The 18,085-nt window shown below is 48.5% G+C and overlaps 1 protein-coding gene across 1 annotated transcript; it reads right to left on the minus strand.

The window, feature by feature from the left end:
• Positions 1-8,202: 8,202 nt before the first annotated feature.
• Positions 8,203-9,019, minus strand: LOC118887134 (methylsterol monooxygenase 1-like). The gene has a single exon (XM_036837729.1). The coding sequence runs from the start codon at positions 8,689-8,691 to the stop codon at positions 8,203-8,205; it is 489 nt and encodes a 162-aa protein (XP_036693624.1). The 5' UTR covers positions 8,692-9,019.
• Positions 9,020-18,085: the final 9,066 nt, after the last annotated feature.

Genomic DNA, 18,085 nt, shown 5'->3' on the forward strand with positions numbered 1-18,085 from the left:
CTTGGCCTTGGGGGAGCAGGATGCCAGGGGACAGGAGACCCTTCCCAAAGGCCCCCCCCCTGTGCTCTCTGGGCTGGGTCACTGTGGCAGGCACCGCGTAGGGGCCCGTTGGAACTCAGGCGGGGCACAGATACTGTCTTTTCTTCTTAGCCTGGGAATAGGCTTCTAACTCAAGGGGAGGAGGTTCTGAGTGTCTAGAGGGCTTTGAGAAGGGGCTCAAAGCCTTGCTGGGCTTCACTCATTCACTCATGGACTATCCCTCTGCACGGTATTGTGGAAGTTCCATGTGGGAGCGATGGCAGGCAGTCCAAAAGTCCAGGCATTCCCTCTCCCTGGCTCCAGTCCCTCCCTGTTCTGTGCCAGGGGTCCCAGAGTATTGTGAGGGGACATCCAGCCATTGTGGGGGAGGGCCGCTGCTGGTAGAGCTGAGCCCCAACTGGGCAGGTTGGTCTGAAGCTAGGAAGCCAGCAAAGTCTCCAGGCCAGGGACTCATGGTGATCTCCGAAGTGGCTAATCTCAGGGATGGGTGGGCTGCCCAGTGCCCCCATAATGCTCAGTGGAAGGGCTTCTGACCTTAAAGTTTTTGATGTTCTGTGGCTTCATGGAGGCATGATGAGCTTGTGTCGTGGGAGGCGAGGGAGTACAACGGTGCAAAGTTGTGAAAGGTGATCCCTCTTGACGGTGGCATTGAAAGGCGTCTCTGGGTGTTCACGCAGCCCAGCTGGCCCATAGCCTGGTGAGCAGTTGTGTCTCTGAATGAAGAAAATGGTGCCCCTCCCTCGGGGTGGATGCAGCTGCAAAACAGGGTGCACTGCCCACAGCAGCCTTATTCATGGGCAGCCAGCTGCTGAGATTCTCAGGTGGAAGCGGCAGGTTACGGGGGGTCAAAGTGTCGGGCCAGGACTGGAGCGGTCCTGGTGTTGGCCCTGGCTGCCTTCCTGGGGGCTGACACCGAGGCCAGTTTTTGCAGTTCTTCAGGTCTGGGATCCCCAGGCTTATGACCCTGTGCTTGAGGGTTACAGTCTTTCTTGGCGGGTTTGACTCTTTTGGTTCACATTTGGCTGCTTCCTTCACCTTAAGCCAGTCCCAGGAACACTGATTCCAGTCTCAGCCACCTCACAGACCCTGCCCACTCAGCCCCCCTGCCTCTGCCTCATCCCCCACCTCCCTCTGCTCCCCCTACCTTCCCCCCACCTCCTCTTGACATGATCAGCCTCCCAAGGGGTGGGACAGAATTTCTTTCTACATCTATGGATAGGAGCGTGTGATTTTCCCCCCTCTTTTGCTTGTTGATGTGATGGAGTACATTAATTGAGTTTTGAATATTGAACCAATCTTGCATACCTGGGATACATCCCACTTGGTTGTGTTGTATAATTTTTTATACACTGTTGGACTCAATTTGCTAATATTTTGTTGAAGATGTTTGCATCGATGCTTATGAGAGACATTGATCTGTGGTTTTCTTGTAATGTCTTTGTCTGGTTGTGGTATTCGAGTGATGTTGGCCTCATAGAATGAGTTAGAGTATTCTCTCTGTTTCTAGCTTCTGAAAGAGATTGTAGAGAATTGGGTAATTTCTTCCTTAAAAGTTTGGTAGAATTCACCAGTAAACCCATTGGGGCCTTGTGCTTTCAGTTCTGGAAGATTATTAATTACAGATTCAACTTCTTTAATAGACACAGGCCTATTCACAGCATTTCTTTCCAACTTCAACATATAGCATTTTCCTGGCTGCTGGGGGCAACTTGGTCTACATCTACCCTTCCAAGAGAAGGGATTCCAAGCCTATATTTTGAGGGATCCTGAACTCCTCTCACTAAGGAAGAGGGAAAATCAAACAAAAAAACAAAAAATGTAGTTTCTGACAGGGCTTTTTTTCTTGTAGAGAATCTGTTACACATTCATTCAAAATACATTCATTGAATGTTCTTATGTTTAGGCACTGGGATACCAAGATGAATGGGACAAGGTTCCTGCTCCCAAGGAGCATGCTGTCTATGGGAGACGATGACTCATAGGCAAATAAGTCCCCAAATCCCAGGCTGGTGCTCCCCAAATCCTACAAAGGAGGGGAAATGCTTGGTCCTCTCTGGTAGCCATTAGTCACATGTGGCTATTCAGCCCTTTTGATGTGGCTGGTCCAAATTGAAACGTGTCATAGGCGTGAAACATGATTCGGATTTCAAAGACTTAGTATGAAAAAAAGGATGTAAATATCTCATTGATGCTTTTATATTGATAACATGTTGATAATATTTTATAGATATTGGGTTAAATAAAATATACTATTAAAATTAATTTCACCTGCTTCTTTTCACTATTTGAGATGTGTTTCATTAGTTTCCTGAGGCTGCTATAGCAAATTGCCACAAACCTGGTGGTTTAAAACATCAAAAATATATTCATTTGCAGGCTGGAGCTTAGAAACCTGAAACTGGGTTGTTGGGAAGAATCTGTCCCTTGCCTCTTCCACCTTCTGGTGGCTGCCCTGGAATTCCTGGGCTTGTGGCCACGTTGCTCCAATCTCTGCCTTGTCTTTTTTTTTTTTTTTTTTTATAAATTTATTTTATTTATTTATTTTTGGATCTGTTGGGTCTTCGTTGCTGCGCGCGGGCTTTCTCCAGTTGCGGAGAGCGGGGGCCGCTCTTCGCTGCGGTGCGCAGGCTGCTCACTGAAGTAGTTTCTCTTGTTGCAGAGCACAGACTCTAGGCACGTGGGCTTCAGTAGTTGCAGCACGCAGGCTCAGTAGTTGTGGCACACGGGCTCCAGAGCACAGGCTCAGTAGTTGTGGCGCACGGGCTTAGCTGCTCCGCAGCATGTGGGATCTTCCCGGACCAGGGCTCGAACCTGTGTCCCCTGCATTGGTAGGCGGATTCCCAACCACTGTGCCACCAGGGAAGTCCCTCTGCTTTGTCTTTACTTTGCTTTCTCCCCTGTCTGTGTTATCTTTTACCTCTGTCTTATGAAGACCATATGATGGCATTTAGGGCTCCCCTAGATAATCCAGGGTAATCTTACCATGAAATCCTTAACTTAATTACATCTGCAAAGATCCTTTTTCCAAATAAGGTAACATTAGAAAGTTTCAGGAGTTAAGACTTGATACTTTGGGGGTGGTCATTATTCAACACGTGGCTACTAGAAAGTTTAAAATTACATGTAGATTACATTTCTGTTGGACAGCTTTGGGCTATGGTAACCCCTGTCTCCTGGAACCAGAGAAAGCATCTCAGACTCAGAGCACATTTAAAAGTGGAGGGTATGGTGACCCACCTGGGCAAAGTCAGAGAGGTGAGAAGGTAGCCTGGGGTGCTCCCAGGACCATTGGAGTGTTCTCCTGTAGCTGGAACTCAGGGTGAGGGTGGGAAGGATGCTGGGAGAAGAATCTGGAAAAGACAGTGTGTATATAGCATCGACTCCACCCCTCTTCTCCTAGTGAGCCTTCCTAGCTGGAGAAGCTGGACCCTGACCACTGTGTTCCTCAGACTCTGTTGCGGCTAGAGTTCTGATTAGGCAACAGTTTCTGTCAATCGAACGGACTTGGGAACATGGCTTGTTGCTCAGCCTGGTTGTGGAGACACTGATTTTGGGGGGCGGCTGGCTTCTAGCATCCAGTGTCCAGTTTTGTGGGTATGGAGAAGTTGTTGCTGAAATGGTCTCCTGACCCCTGAATCAGTTAGGGGATGCTTCTTGAAGCCAACAGACCCTGGGCGGCTCCTGATTTTTTACCTTCCTGACGGTGTCAGAGGAGGTGTTTCGCAAGGTGCGTCCCATGTTTTTCTGGGAGCCATTCCTGCCGGTGCAGCCTGTTCCTTTAGCCCTTCTGATGATTTTGTCAGCATAGAATTACCTGCATGAAATTCCTTTCTGCTTAAATTAGCTAGTGTGGTTTCTGTTTCTTGCTGGTGAGTGATGCAGTTGGGCTCACCTAGGGGGTCAAGGGCATGAAGGTCAGCCTAAGCAGCCTGGCTTTTCTGCTGTGGGCGATGGAGATACAGGGATGCTGTTTAAAATTTATTTATTTATTTATTTATTTATTTTTGGCTGTGTTGGGTCTTCGTTTCTGTGCGAGGGCTTTCTCCAGTTGTGGCAAGCGGGGGCCACTCTTCATCACGGTGCGCAGGCCTCTCACTATCGCGGCCTCTCTGGTTGAGGAACACAGGCTCCAGACGCGCAGGCTCAGTAGTTGTGGCTCACGGGCCCAGCTGCTCCGCGGCATGTGAGATCTTCCCAGACCAGGGCTCGAACCCGTGTCCCCTGCATTGGCAGGCAGATTCTCAACCACTGCGCCACCAGGAAAGCCCTACAGGGATGTTTTTAAGCAGAGCAGGAGCAGGGAGGGAGCGATGTGAACACCTTTGTGCCAGAGAAAGATCGTCTTGCTTCAGGGAGTTGCTGAACCCCTTGAGAGGGTAGCAGAGGTGCCGACCTTACTTTTCTCTGGGACTCTCTTCTCTGGTGTTAAGACAGATGCCAAAGATTGGAGAGGGATATTCTTTGCTACAATGGGGCAGAAAACTGAACTGGTTAACCTCCTGAACATTCTAGGCTTTATTTGCAGCATGCAAGACTGAAATGAATAGCAGGAAGGGCTTCCCAACAGAGACAAGAGTGAGAACTTTGGTAACTAAGCACCAGGCTCTGCGTCAAGGCCCAGAGAGAGCAGAGCAGGTAAAAGGCCATACCTAGCACTCTGGATGCTTGCATTTACACTTAGTTTCCATTGCCAATTTGCTGTGATGCTCCAGGAAAGACAGTTACCCTCTCAGAGCCCCTGAGCAGAAGGGAAGTCTTGTTTTCCTTCTGCTGCAGTGGGAGGGGTGAGAAGGGGAAGACTGTGGTCCTTCTTATCCCTGGGGAGGGGATTTTGGTCTTTATGATGGGGCTGCCCTTGCGAGGTGAAGCCTTCCTCATGCCTTACTCTTTTGTACTTGTGACTCCTTAGCTATAAAATGTGCATGCCTGAGCCTCCACCTGTATGCCAGGTGAGGCCCAATCTAGGGACGTCTCTGTTATGAATGTCCCCACTCAGAGTAGAGTGTTCTCCATGTGGCCCCCAGTGCCAGAGCTGGAGGGGCCCCTTGGGCATTGCCGTCACCCTGAACTCAAACTGTATTGTTCATACATCATCAGTACAAAATGTTAAGCAGGCGTCCCTGATACCTATTTGTTTATAAATCATATACATAGAACCTAATAAATCATAAACATGAACTATATACGTAAATATACAATAGCATGTACATTACAAAAGTATATCTATTATAAAATATTAGGTACACTATAATATATGAATAAACTAGACACTATGTATATTATTATTTTGCGCACATTATAAAACTATATAACTAGAAATGAAAGAGGTAATAAATAAAAACCGTTTTAAAGAAATTTTTATGGCATTTCATTTCATAATGGCCTAAAATCCCTTTTTGCTCTCATAGCGAGAGCGACACCATTGAATATCCTTCTTTACTTTTGAAGATCCTGGTTTCACACAGTGACTTGAATGTCTGGTACTAAGTACGGTTTATTTCAATATTCAGTTTGAAAGGCTGTCACAGCTGAAAAGGAGGCCTCGTGAAAATATCTAGATCCAGACGGATGAGGTGCATTGTGGGCTCTGCTCATTAAACCATGACATTCATTTTTCAGTTTTCATTGCCATCCACCAATTATGCAAAGGTTCTGTTCACAATTGACTTTCAAATTTCCATCTTCTCTCATGTCAATCAGTTCTTCCTGCAAAGAAATTGGAATGTGTTGCATTTTAATACTTTCACCAAATGGATTTTACACTCACTCAAACTCTTCATTTGGAAGGTTTTTAAACAAGTTAAAAATTCCTTTTTGTTCTCTTTGAAGGGTAGATATGAAAGATCTTGGGAACACACAAGGTTTTCAGCAATAAAATCATATAAACAATAGGAACACTTTTCAACGTTATCTCTAAATTCCCTCTCATACTATAGTCCTTCCAAAAAAATTACTTCCTTAACGACTGTTTAAACTTCACCCTTATCCTCATGAAAAAAGATTTCACTTTTGGAAATCTCCGCTGGAGCACTCAACACGCAACCCTTGCTTTTCCTTCCTGAAATGTCAGATGAAATCGTGGCCTAGGATCAGGGGAAGTGTGTCTACTTTCTTGCCGTTTCTTGGCAGAAATCTTTTTGGGCCACTTGTCCTTTTCTAAGGCAGGTTAATTTAGTTTGAATCAGACATTGCAATCTGTGAATTCCACTGAACTGGGCATATGTAAATGGCAACATGTTCCCATAGGTTGGAAGTTGAGCGATAGAGTGGGGGTGCCCTCCTCAAGTTCTCTGCCTGATGGAGCGACTGCACCTCCTTCCAGATATTGACTAATGTGGAGGACACGACTGACCAAAACAGACTGAGTTGGGGTGCCTGGGTCAATTTTTATGTTAAATATTAGTAGAGCTAAATTCCTTTCTTACTTTTAAATAGAAAAACACGTGGACACATATATGTTGAATTCTAAAATTTTCTTCCCCCTGGAAGAAGATGGATCATTCTGTGTTACCTGTGGGGGATGTGGTCAGATCTCCCTGGACCGATGGGTCAGCTGAGGTTCAGGCCGGGAAGGGTGGGGCGTTGCTTAAGGACCCATTGCAAGTGGTGAGAGAATCAGACTGAGACTCAGGTCCTTGCCTTCCGGGGCCCTCCCCCAACCCGCACAGAGACATGTGGAGGCAATGCGGGGTGGTTACTGCAGCCCCATTCCCACCGCACCGGGTCCTGTGGCCTCAGGGATACCTGTTCTCCTGGGACCCAGGGCTGGGACCTTGGCATCTCCTCTACTCTGCTCTCTGGGGAGTACACTGGGTGGGCCCCAGCGCAGGTGTGCACATGCTTTCTCTTAGAACACTCTTTTCCTTTCCCACCCCTTCCTCCCTCATGACAGACAGAGTCTGCGTCACTCTGACCAGGGCTAAGTCATGTGACTTCTCTGGACCAAATAATTTGTCCTTGGCTTTGGGACATAATTTGGTGATTTTTATACCTCAGGGTTAAATCTGAAAAGAAAATCAGCCACCTGTATCCAGTCACAGACAGGCTGGGGACTCAGCACTGTGACCCTTGGCCCTGCCCAGCTGGGGGGAGGGGAGGAGTGTGGTTACTCATAGGGACATCAGCGCCTGTGCGTTACCCCTGGCCAGAGCAGCTATGGCCAAAGCTGCTGGACCATCTGTCCAGGGCCTGGCCTGGAGAAGGGGGCCCTGGCCAGCTCGGGGGAGGATGGGGGGTGCTGCTGGTGATCTTGCATAGCCCTAGGCCCAAGGTGAGCTCATCGGATGAGCAAGGCCTCCTGCTGAGCCTAGTGGGTGACTAAGAGGACACTCTGTGCTCTCACAACTCCCCGGCCCCTGCCGGTGTGCCCGCCCTGTCTTCACTTCTCCTTTTTTTTTTTTTTTCAAACAAAATCACGTTTATTTCAATAGCTCCAAGTGCAAATACAGCAAGTCAGTACACAGAGTTTCAAGATACAGCTTTAAGTATAATGAAAACTTGGTATACAAAAAAGAAAGGGTAAATAGCAGAAATAAAGCTCAGTGTTTAAAAAATTCAAGTAACCTGAAAACCTTTAGACTAAAACAGTCTTTCATCAATTCAGAAATGCCTTAATTTATAGATAAGAGTAGTACACTGCAATCAAAAAGGACTTCTCAGAGATAGAGAATCACCCCAAACTGGTCAGCTCCAGATAAGAGTAGAAATTCCCGGTGCTGGCTATTTCAGAGTCAGGATTCACTCACACTATACAGATTGGTGTGGTTCAACCCATGGCATTTGATCTTTAAGCAAATTCCAAAAAAGTGTTTAAAGTTCAATACTACTAAGAGTTCTTGAAATGGCCACTATATATTTAGAAGGTTTGAAGACCAATTTCAGCTTCAGGCTTATGGTACAACTTGGGGAAAAGACGTACATTAATATTCCTTCCATTACTTAAATCCTTTTTGTAAGGTTAGCAACATGGCCTTTAAAGCTTCCTCAGGGAAACTGTACTTAAACATATAAAAGTTCCCACTAGGGAGATAATTAAAAGTTGTTAATGTTCTTTTTATCACTTAGCAACCAAGACACATGTTTATTTCCACTCCCCAGAAGCAATGTTAGCTACGAGCTTCAATTCAGGAAATGTGTAACTTCAGGAAGATTTATGTGAGATGTTTATTCAGTCTTTTTCTCAACCTTCTTCACCTTCTCATTGTAGGCAATAAATTGAGAGTCTGTTCCAAAAAGTCTATCCCACCATGTAAATGTCGAAGCATAGTTTCCAATGAAGTTCACGTGGTGGAAATCGTGTTGCTGAGAACCAGCATAGAAAGGAATGAGATTTAAAGGGTTGAGAGGAATGTCGTAACCACTACGGACATCAACAGTTTCTGTCAAATGAACGGTCACCCAGGCCCAAAGAAGAATAACAGGATCACATAAAAGCATGATTCCAATGATATATCCAGTTCCAAGAATTAGGGTTTCCAGAGGATGTGCATATTCAGCTTCCATTCCAAATGGAGCCTGAAACTCATGACAAATTTTATGAATATGCTTATGTATTCTTTTGTGGTTTAAGAGCCTATGCAGGAAATAGTGCCAGGTATCCGCAATCACTGCACAGCCAAAGCATCTTGCCAAAAGCATGTACCATCGTGGCATTGTTTCCCAATCATAAGGAATATTGAAATACTCTGTAAAATAATAGGTTCCACAAATCAAAGAAGCTGGATACAAAAGTGATTAAAGAGAAGTACTTTAAAATATTTCCACTAATTTTCCCACGTTTCTGGTTTATCCTTTTGAATTTTGTACTTTTTCATGTAAGGTATAAATTGAAACAAAAATCCAGGTAAACAGAGCAAGTAATAAAGGACCTCATGAGCTATGAGGGATCCCCATGTTGCAATCTGGAACTTTGTATAATTATTCAACATATAGTTCCAAGCATTTTAAAATGGTTCCTGCAGAGGATTCTCAGGTAAAAGTGAATCTACATATCCCACAGCCAGGGATGTTGAACTAAAGATGCTGATACTGGGCTTCCCTGGTGGCGCAGTGGTTGGGAGTCCGCCTGCCAATGCAGGAGACACGGGTTCGAGCCCTGGTCTGGGAGGATCCTACATGCCGCGGAGCGACTAAGCCCGTGAGCCACAACTGCTGAGCCTGCGCGTCTGGAGCCTGTGCTCCGCAACGGGAGAGGCCGCGACGGTGATAGGCCCGCGCACCGCACCGCGATGAAGAGTGGCCCCCGCTCGCCGCAACTGGAGAAAGCCCTCGCACAGAAGCGAACACCCAACACAGCCAAAAATAAATAAATAAATAAATTTATTTAAAAAAAAAAAAGAAATGTTATAAAAGATGCTGATACTTTCTTTTGTTGCCATTCTTCAAATCTCAGCAGACAGCCTTATAATTCTGCACACTGCTGGGTCTGTGGCCGCCGCCTCCGGAGCTTCGCTAGGCACCCCTGTCTTCACTTCTTGAGCTTAGTTCTGTTGTCACTGACGACACCAGGCAGCCCTTTGCATACAACACCCCTGGAGCCACATGTGGCCAAAGCGTGTGGCATTCATGGCAACACCCCTGTGTCTGTTCTTCAAATTCAATTCCTTTCCCTCCTGGGCACATAGTAAGACTACATTTCCCAGTCTCCCCTGCAGTCAGACAGAATCATGGGCTGAGTTCTGGCCGGTGGAATGTGGCTGAAGAAATGTAAACCATGCCACGTCCTGGTCTGACCTCTGAAAACTCCACCTTGGCTCACTCTCTTCCCCTGTCCGGTGGCCGGATGTGGAGGACCCAGGGGAGGGTGGCAAGGCCCTTACCACAGTGGGCTGTCAGGGGCTTGAGTTCCTGAAGAACTATGAGAAGAGCCTATGCCCATTGCACCTGTGTGAGAAAGACATCTTTAGATGTGAAGCCGTGGAAACACTGGAGTGGGTACAGCAGGTGACAGCCCGAGTAACAGTGTCTGACCCCAGATGAGAAGTCAGGGGGTTTGAATTCTTTAAGATTTTTTTTTTGGCCATGCCACGTGGCTTATGGGATCTTAGTTCCCCCACCAGGGATTGAACCCGGGCCCTCGGCAGTGAAAGCACTGAGTCCTAACCACTGGACCGCCAGGGAATTCCCAAATTCTTTAAGATTTTTTAGTGTGGGAGTTACAGGTTTAGTCTCTGGAGCTGGACACCCAATTTCTCCCATAGATGGACCACGTGACTCTGGGAAAATTGATTAATGTTTCTGAGCCTCAGTTTCCTCACTTGTAAATGTATGTGCATCACAGGGTGTTTGGAAGGTATGTACAGTGATGGGCACACTAGGTTCGTTGGCCCTGCTGGACTGTGAGGGATCCTCCAAGGCAGGGATGGCTTTTGATTAATGTCTCTGGGTCCCTGCTGGGCCTGGCACAGTGTCCAATGTCCAGTGGCCCCTGCCCAGGTGGCTCCTTGTCTGGAGAGGACTCAGAGCTCTCAGCCGTACCCTAAGGCAGGCTGGGATGTGCCATAGAGGAGAGGTACCAGCAAAGTGCTGTCCGGGGGAGATTAATTCGGCCTGGGTTTCAGTCTGAGGACTTCATGGAGGAGGTGGCATTTCATCAAGTCCTTGAAGGAGAAAGGGTGGCATTTGTATCACAGATGTCGACCACGCTTGCTCTAGGTTAAGCAAAGTTCCCATGAGTTAAATCCTGAGGTAGAAAGAGCTGGACATGCTTGGCTGGAACAGGCTCCCACTAACAGTTTCAAGGCCTGGGGGGAAGATTTCAAAAGGAGGCAGTGGTAGGCAGAATTCTGAAGATGCCCCCATCCTAAGACCCCATCCTCTGGTTACTCAATCAAAAACAAATCTAGGGGGACTTCCCTGGTGGTGCAGTGGTTAAGAATCCACCTGCTAATGTAGGGGACACGGGTTCTAGCCCTGGTCCGGGAAGATCCCACATGCCCTGGAGCAACTAAGCCCGTGTGCCACAACTACTGAGCCTGTGCTCTAGAGCCCGCGAGCCCCAACTGCTGAGCCCACGTGCCACAACTATTGCAGGCCGTGTGCCTAGAGCCTGTGCTCTGCAACAAAGAGGAGCCACCGCAATGAGAAACCCACACATGGCAACAAAGAGTAGCCCATGCTCGTCGCAGCTAGAGAAAGCCCGCGCACAGCAACGAAGACCCAACGCAGCCAAATAAATAAATAAATAAATATTAAGAAAACAAAAAACAGGGCTTCCCTGGTGGCGCAGTGGTTGAGAATCTGCCTGCCAATGCAGGGGACACGGGTTCGAGCCCTGGTCTGGGAAGATCCCACATGCCGCGGAGCAACTAGGCCCGTGAGCCACAAGTACTGAGCCTGTGCGTCTGGAGCCTGTGCTCCCAATAAGAGAGGCCGCGACAGTGAGAGGCCCGCGCACCGCGATGAAGAGTGGCCCCCGCTTGCCGCAACTAGAGAAAGCCCTCGCACAGAAATGAAGACCCAACACAGCCAAAAAGAATAAATTAAAAACAACAACAACAACAACAACAAAAAAAACAAAAAACAAATCTAGGTACTCTATGAAGGAATTTTGCAGATATCGTTAAAGTCCCAAGTCAGTTGGCCTTAAAATATGGAGATTAATTAGATGGGTCTGACCTAATCAGATGAGCCCTTTATAAGAAGAAGAGCATTTTCTCCTCTCTGGTAGCAGAATAGGACGCTAGAGAGATTGAAAGCACGAGAAGGATTTCAGTCAAGAGCAACTCTCAGCTGACAGCCAGCAGGGAAATGGGACCCTCAGTCTTACAACCACACGGAACTGGATTCTGCCAACCATCTGAACAAGTCTGGGAGTGGATTCTTCCCCAGAACCTCCCGATAAGAACCCACCTTGATTTTGGCCTTGTGGGAGCAGAGAACCCAGTTGAACTCACCCAGACTTCTCACCGCAGAGCTGTGAGTTTAATAAATGGGTGTTTTTGCCACTCAGTCTGTGGTCATTTGTTATGCAGCAACAGAAGACAAATACAGACGAATACCACAAGTCTAAATATTCCAAAGCCAAAAGTCAAGCTTACGAACTGTTAATCAAATATGGTCTACCCATCTATCTTGACATATATACCTTCATAATGACCTTGAAGGCCAGGGCCAAATTCGTAATTCTGATGATTTAGAATTCTGTGCCAGCAGGTAGCTGCCCAGGGAGGGCTGGCCCTTGGGTCCCAGTCCCTGGCCTGTGGTCTGACCCCTCTTGTCATTCCTGGTTCCATCCGGCACCAGGAGGGGTGGAGAGCCCAGGCCAGATGACCTAAATACCATTCACTCTCCCTGCAAACAGCTGTCCCTTGCCTGGCCCTGGGGCCCAGGGTGTGGTTTGCCTTTAGGAAAAGGAACCTGGAGAATCTGAGGACTGTTCAGGCTGGAACGTGATCGTCCTTGGTGTGCCATGTATGGTCTAGAAGGGAGGCCACGGCTCCGGTGGGAACATCCACTAGGACCTTCTGACTCCTCCTTCCCCTGGGGCGGCCAGAGCAGGATTGCTCTACAGCTGGGGACACGGGGCAAGGGTCTTGCTTGTCTCCCTTTAGTGTGTTAAAATACATATAAAGTTTACCCTAAGTGACATTTGATACATTCACAATGTTGTGCAACCACCTCCTCTATCTAGTTTCAGAATATTTTCATCACCCCAAAAGGAAACTTCCAGACCCATTAAGCAGCCACTCCCTAGTCCTCCCTCCCCCAGGCCCTGGCAGCCACTAATCTGTGCTCTGTCTCTATGGATTTACCTAGTCTGGATATTTGATATAAATGGAATCATACACCCTGTGGTCTTTTGTGACTGGCTTCTTTCAATTAGCACAATGATTTCAAGTTTCATCCGTGTTGTTGCATGAATCAGTACTTCACGCCTGAAGTAGTGGCAGAATAATATTCTTTTGGATGGACAGACCCCATGTACAGTGGCCTTTCTGGCCAGGGTCTAAGATGGTATCGGGCTGGGGATTGGGGAAAGTCAGCTGGTGGTTCTGCCCCTTTTTTCTTTTCTCCTCTGTGACTTTTGGGGTCTGTCCATCTAGAATACGCTGCTGGGGCCCTGGGGACGCAGGGAGACAGCCAGTCTCGCCTCCTCCCCTAGTCTTTGCAAGCTGATCCCGAAATCCCGCCCAGTGGTGGTGGCGGCATCAGACACAGCTGGTGGGGACCCGTCCCAGGAGGGTGCCCCTGTTTCGGGGTTTCCAGATGTCTCCGGTCGGGGGTGGGTCTCAGCTGAATCCATTAAAAGCTGGAGCCCTTCTCTGGTGACAATTCTGAGGTCACATGGGGTGGAGAGGCTGCTGGTGGGGGAAGGGGTGCATGGCCTCGGGAGCTGGGATTGCTCAACCACTGGGGCTGGAAGGCAGTGGGAGTGCAGCCTGGCACCGGGCGAAGTCGGCTCCACGCCCAAAGAGACGCTTAGATCTTCACTTGCGGGGCCTGTTTAATTCCACAGAGAAATTTAATTCCACATTGTTTGTTCTCTGCTCCGCAGACGCCTCAGCTGAGGAAACCACGGAAATCTCATTTGAAAAAGAATTTGGCCCCTGGAGACCCCTCCCCATTTGCTGGTGGGAGGGGGCCAAGACTTCGGTTGCCATCACACCAGCAAACTCCAAACCACAGGAATGCGGTGGGGTCACCTGGGGACAGAGGGAGAGTGGCTGGACAGTGGGTGGGCAGTGAGCCAGTGGGCCTGTGTCACACAGGGGTCTGCTGTTTTGTGACAGGAGTTCTGGGCTCGGACCCTCCAGACCTCAGTGTGGATCCAGGCCCTGCCACTCTGGTCTGGGATCTTGGGTGGTCACGTCTCTGGTTGACCACGCTCACCTGGCCACCTGGGGACTCTGCCAGCCTCCGGCGAGGAGCTGAGCTTGGCGGTGAGGGAAGCCACAGATGGGATTGGGGGTGAGGCAGGGAGGGGAGGAGGTGAGCTGGTCTCGGGCTCTGCACCCACAGGCGTCTTCTAGTACCAGGGCACAGAAACCGCATCGATTATGGCATCAACCAGGGGTCAAGTAGTGCAGCAGGCACGTTAACGTCGTTCAGGGCATTTCTCCTTACAGCAGCCTCACAGAGTGGCTGCCGTTATTCTCTTTTACAGATGAGGAAACTGCGGAAGGTAAAGGGACTCACTTAGGGCAACGGGTACCGAGGGCAGAGGCTGGGCAGCGGGCAGTCGTCCCCAAACACTGTGTTCTTCTACATCGTGTCACTAGTCCCTGGTTTGGCCCTCAGTCTTGTTTCTTGGGGGGATTGCAGTCAAGATCATTGTGTATTTTTTTTTTTGACTTTTTTTTTTTTTGGCCGCACCATGTGGCTTGTGGGAACCTAGTTTCCTGACCAGAGATTGAACCCACGCCCTCGGCAGTAAAAGCGCAGCGTCCTAACCACTGCACTGCCAGGGAATTCCCAAAATCATAGTATTTTTGAGCCGGAACGGACCTGGTTCAAGTTGCCATTTTACAGGTGGGGAAACTGATGTCCTCGAAGGGGAAGCGACTTGTCCAGAGTCACCCACCAGACAGCAGATCACTGGCCCCGATGCTCACTGGCCATTTGGCCCATGTGGGTAGAGCCCAGTGGCCCTGAAGTCAAGACTGTCTGTAGTGCCCAGTGAGATAGAAACCCCTTGCTCTGCCCAGGTTCAAAGCCTGTCTATAGGTCTGACCCTGCCTCTGGTCCTGAGAGAGTGTGGATGGCTCAGTGCAAACTGTCCCCACTGTCCTGACAACTCCGAGTCCTGCTGACAAGGTTCAGCGCCGTGCAGGGAGATGAAGGGCCACTTTGTGCATTCTCGTCTTAAACAGGTCAGTGTCACCTGTGTTGACATGAGGGTGGGAAAGAGTCCAGCTTCCCATCTCAGCTCGGCCACTGTCCAGCAGTGTCACCTGAGCCTGGTCACTTCATTGGTTGGTCAATATTTATGGAGGGTTTTCTGGGAGCAGTCTGCGTGCTAGTTGCTGGGGAAAACAAAGATGAAATAATGCCTTGCCCTCAAAGAGTTCTCACAGGGGAGGCAGATCTGCGGTTAAACAACAATTTCACAATTTCATGACGTCCTTGCTCTGAAGGAGGACGTTTAAGATACGGTGGGAGCGTGGGGGGAATCAGGGTGGGCTTTCCAGAGGAGGCAGAGTTGAGCTGAGACTGAAAGGATTATTTGCCAGATGGACAAGGCAGAGGATGTTGAGTTTAGAGAGTGGATTTAGCAAAGGAATGGATTTGTGTCAAGGGGATTAGGAATAATTTAGAATAGTTGGAGCGTATGTGGTGGGATGGTAGTCATGATGGCGTGGGATGTTAGGTTGGCTAGGAGGGGATGGAAAAGCCTTTCTACCACCCAGAGGTGTTTGACTTCGTCCTCAGGGCAGCTGGGGAGGCATCAAGGATTTCGATCAGGGGACAAACCCAGCCAGATCTGTCTTTTGGAAGGTTTGACTGGGCTGCATCAGGGATGGCCTGATGGGGGCTGGGAAAGGCAGCCAGGGTGCCAATGTGTGGATCTGGGTTAAAGCAGTGGGGAACCCTCAGGCTGGGAGTGATGGAGAAGACCAAGGGGTGATGGGATTGAGGGGCTGTGATCAGCTGGTTGTAGGCAGTGGGAAGAGGGAGTTGGTTTCTGGCTTGGGTGACTGGGTAATTGGGATTCCATTCATACCAATAGGGAAACTGGAGGTGGAGGTTTGCTGGTGGGGGTGGAGAGTCACATGAATTAAGTTTAGGATCTGATGACTTGAGGTGCTCGTGGGACATCCAAAGGGAGAGGTGTGGCTGATGGTTGGCTGATTTAAGGGTTTGGAGGCCAGACGAAAAGTGAAAACTGGAGTTAGAGATTTCGAGGTCATCACCCTAAATCAAATGCAGATGAGTTAAGGGACCACAGAACGCTCTGGACACAGTACAGGTTGATTTTGGCAGAAACGGTAAGTGCCCTGTCCATATCCCCTTGGCATTGCAACCCTGTAGCTCTTCCAGATGGCTTTCTCTGCAGTGGAAGCAGGCCCGGCCTGTGCAAGAGACAGGCCAGGAGTGTCCCCAGGAGCAGGCTCAGCCAGTGAAAGATGAGACCTAGATGATGGAAACCACAGCTCTTCTCCCTTAGGAAGCTCTGTTCCTTGCGGTCTCCTGGAGGTCCCCGGTGGGAGGCGCTCATCAACCCCGCTCTATTGGCTCCTACCCTTCTCTGTGTCACTTTTCCATTTTCCTACCAGTGTTCCCTGGGCTCACCCCCCAAGTAAGTGACTGGCATGCTCATTCTTTTTTTTTTTTTTTTTTATAAATTTATTTATTTATTTATTTTAGCTGTGTTGGGTCTTCATTTCTGTGCGAGGGCTTTCTCCAGTTGTGGCAAGTGGGGGCCACTCTTCATCACGGTGCGCGGGCCTCTCACTATCGCGGCCTCTCTTGCTGCGGAGCACAGGCTCCAGACGCGCAGGCTCAGTAGCTGTGGCTCACGGGCCCAGCTGCTCCGCGGCATGCGGGATCCTCCCAGACCAGGGCTCGAACCCGTGTCCCCTGCATTGGCAGGCAGATTCTCAACCACTGCGCCACCAGGGAAGCCCTCTTTTTTTTTTTTAATTGGAGTACAGATGATTTACAATGTTGCGTTAGTTTCAGGTGTGCAGCAAAGTGATTCAGTTATACATATATATGTATTCATTCTTCTTCAGATTCTTTTCCCATATAGGTTATTACAGAATACTGAGTAGAGTTCCCTGTGTTATACAGTAGGTCCTTTTTGGTTATCTATTTTATATTAGTAGTGTGTGTATGTTAATCCCAAGCTTCTAATTTATCCCCTCCCCACCCCATGTTTCCCCTTTGGTCACCATAAGTCTGTTTTCAAAATCTGTGAGTCTGTTTCTGTTTTATAAATAAGTCCATTTGTATCATTAAAAAAAAAGTAGATTCCACATGAGCGATATCATATTTGTCTTTCTCTGTCTGACTTACTTCACTTAGTATGATAATCTCTAAATCCATCCATGTTGCTGCAAATGGCACTATTTTGTTCTTTCTTATGGCTGAGTAATATTTCCTTGTATATATGTACCACACCTTCTTTATCCATTCCTCTGTCATTGGACATTTAAGTTGCTTCCATGTCTTGGCTATTGTAAATAGTGCTGCAGTGAACACTGGGGTGCATGGTATGCACATTCTTTTTTTTTTTTTTTGGCCGCACTGAGCAGCGTGTGGGATCTTAGTTCCCCAACCAGGGATTGAACCTGCGCCCCCTGCAGTGGAAGTGCTAAGTCTTAACCACTGGACCGCTGGGGAAGTCCCTGGCATGCACATTCTTGTTGTAGAGTCTGCCACGGGGGAACCCAGCCCAAGATACCAGTTTGCTCAACTGGGATGAGAGTCTGTCTTGACCACTTCCTACCTGTCTTGACCCCCAACTGGCCTGGAAGTGGCTTGCAGGTGCTTTCACCTTTGTGTCTCCAGAACCACGACAGCCAGGTCAAGGGATGACCTGGCAAGCTGCTGTTGAATACAAGAATGACTAAACCCATCAGTGGCTCCTTGTTGCCTTTCAGAAGCCAAACTCTCCAACAAGCCCCACAAGACTCCTTCCTGCCTCTCCATCCTCAAGTCATGCCATCCTCCTCTCTGCTCTCCAAACTGCAGGCCTCTTCTCTCCTTCCCTTAAAGTTTCCATGCTCCTTCCTCCCAGATGGCCCACATAGTTCTCTCTGCCTGTCTCTGCCCCATGCTGGGCCTCTCAAGATAGGCCTATTTAACAGCTTCTCCCCCTCCTCCTCCTTCACCCCTTCCCCCTCCTCCTCCCTCAAGCATCTTCTCCCCAGGGAAGACTTCCCTGACCACCCTTCTCCAGCCCCGACCAGATGGGGTTTGTACCATTCCATTCTCCATAGCACTCTGTCCCTGCGTGCTCCCTATCACAGACTTTAGTTATGGGCTTATGGAATTATGTAAATAATATTTATTTTAGACTGGTATTTCTCAAACCTTTTTGATCATGACCAATGGTAAGAAATACATTTTATGCTGCTATCCAGTTCACGTAATACATATACAA

Source organism: Balaenoptera musculus, chromosome 20, assembly GCF_009873245.2.
Source record: "Balaenoptera musculus isolate JJ_BM4_2016_0621 chromosome 20, mBalMus1.pri.v3, whole genome shotgun sequence".
NCBI classification, from domain to species: Eukaryota; Metazoa; Chordata; class Mammalia; order Artiodactyla; family Balaenopteridae; genus Balaenoptera; species Balaenoptera musculus.